This window comes from Cebus imitator, unplaced genomic scaffold, assembly GCF_001604975.1.
Source record: "Cebus imitator isolate Cc_AM_T3 unplaced genomic scaffold, Cebus_imitator-1.0 Scaffold2830, whole genome shotgun sequence".
Taxonomy (NCBI): domain Eukaryota; kingdom Metazoa; phylum Chordata; class Mammalia; order Primates; family Cebidae; genus Cebus; species Cebus imitator.
Genome location: NW_016110145.1, coordinates 438 through 2,439, shown reverse-complemented (window position 1 = coordinate 2,439; position 2,002 = coordinate 438). Strand labels below are relative to the sequence as shown.

Here is a 2,002-nt window from a genome sequence, read left to right as displayed (position 1 = left end):
CAGCGAAACCTGGTGATCCTTACTCCTGGCAACATGGAGGCTGATTCACTCCACTTGAAAGGAGAGTCACACGACTTTCCAAAACTCACATCTTCTCGGCAGGATACAGCTGTTGCCGACTTCAAGCTGAGGTCTCTACCTGAGAAGTCATCACTGTCATCTGAGCCCCATGTCCACCTCTCTGATGATTTGGCTCCTGAGCCAGCAAGACAGCTGGCTCCCAGGGACAAACTTTCTCTGAGTAGCAGGAGACCTGCTGCGGTGGGGGCTGGGCTCCAGAACGTGGGAAATACTTGCTACGTGAATGCTTCCCTGCAGTGCCTGACATACACACCACCCCTTGCCAAGTACATGCTGTCTGGGGAGCACTCTCAAACTTGCCATCGCCAGAAGTGCTGTATGCTGTGCACTATGCAAGCTCACATGACGCAGGCCCTCCACCGTCCTGGCCACGTCATCCAGCCCTCACAGGTATTGGCTGCTGGCTTCCATAGACGCAGGCAGGAAGATGCCCATGAATTTCTCATGTTCACTCTAAATGCCATGAAAAAGACAAGCCTTCCCGGGCACAAGCAGCTAGATCATCACTCTGAGGACACCACCCTCATCCACCAAATTTTTGGAGGCTACTGGAGATCTCAAATACAGTGTCTCCACTGCCATGGTATTTCAGACACCTTTGACCCTTACCTGGACATCGCCCTGGATATCCAGGCAGCCCAGAGTGTAAAGCAAGCTTTGGAACATCTGGTGAAGCCTGAAGAACTCAATGGAGAGAATGCCTATCATTGTGGTATTTGTCTCCAGAAGGTGCCGGCCTCCAAGACGTTAACTTTACACACTTCCCCCAAGGTCCTTATTCTTGTATTGAAGAGATTCTCCCATGTCACAGGCCACAAACTGGCCAAGAATGTACCATATCCTGAGTGCCTTGACATGCAGCCATACATGTCTGAGCAGAACTCAGGACCTCTTCTCTATGTTCTTTATGCCGTGCTGGTCCACACTGGGTGGAGTTGCCACAATGGACATTACTTCTCTTATGTCAAAGCAGGAGCTGGGGATGACCAGTGGTATAAAATGGATGATGCCGAGGTCACTGCCTGTAGCATGACTTCTGCCCTGAATCAACAGGCCTATGTCCTCTTTTACATCCAGAAGACTGAATTGGAAAGAGACAGTGAGATTGTGTCCATAGGCAGGGAACCAAGAGCCCTTGGTGCTGAAGACACACACAGTGGAGCAACCCAAGGAGAGCTCAAGAGAGACCCCTGCCTCCCGGTCTGTGACTTGAAATATCACTTGGAGGAAAGAGCCACTGACGAAAGCACCTTAGACCACTGGAAATTCCTCCAAGAACAAAACAAAACCAAGCCAGAGTTCCACATCAGAAACGTCGAATGGACACTGCCTCCCAATGCACTTGTGATTCATCAGTCGAAATACAAGAATGGGATGAAAAACCATCATCCTGAACAGCAAAGCTCCCTGCTGAACAACTCTGGGAACCTGACGGATCACGAGTCCATGCACACTGGCACACTCACTTGTGTGAAAGGGAGGGCCAGGAGATCCAAAGGGAAGAACAAGCACAGCAAGAGGGCTCTGCTTGTGTGCCAGTGATCTCAGTGGGGGTGCCGACCCACACGCAGGCCTGCGTGCACACACACACAAGCATGTACAGTCAGTCCTACATCAAGGGACAAGGAGCCCAGGTTTCTATCTATGCAAGAGAGAAAACTGGAGAGTGATGCCTGCATTTCAGGATGAGCCCACATACGGGAAAGATCGAGTGTTGGAGTCAGGACGCTTCTGAACCTGTGGAGGTACTGTCTGCGTTCATAGTAGATGACATTAGTGTGAATTTCTGAATATTCCATATTGAGGTTTGCATGTGAGGAAAATAGTATTTACTATTTTGTTGTGGGGTGTGTTTCATTAGTCAGTTGTTGGTAGGCACGAGAAGCTGACATTTTGCTAAGGTGAAACATCCGTGGAGCAT

At 49.9% G+C, this 2,002-nt stretch overlaps 1 protein-coding gene across 1 annotated transcript; it reads left to right on the top strand.

Moving 5' to 3' along the window:
• LOC108299206 (ubiquitin carboxyl-terminal hydrolase 17-like protein 6) lies at positions 1 to 1,651 on the top strand. Its single transcript, XM_017521542.2, has one exon. It carries the CDS (start codon positions 34 to 36, stop codon positions 1,621 to 1,623), a length of 1,590 nt encoding a protein of 529 aa, XP_017377031.1. The 5' UTR covers positions 1 to 33; the 3' UTR covers positions 1,624 to 1,651.
• Positions 1,652 to 2,002: the final 351 nt, after the last annotated feature.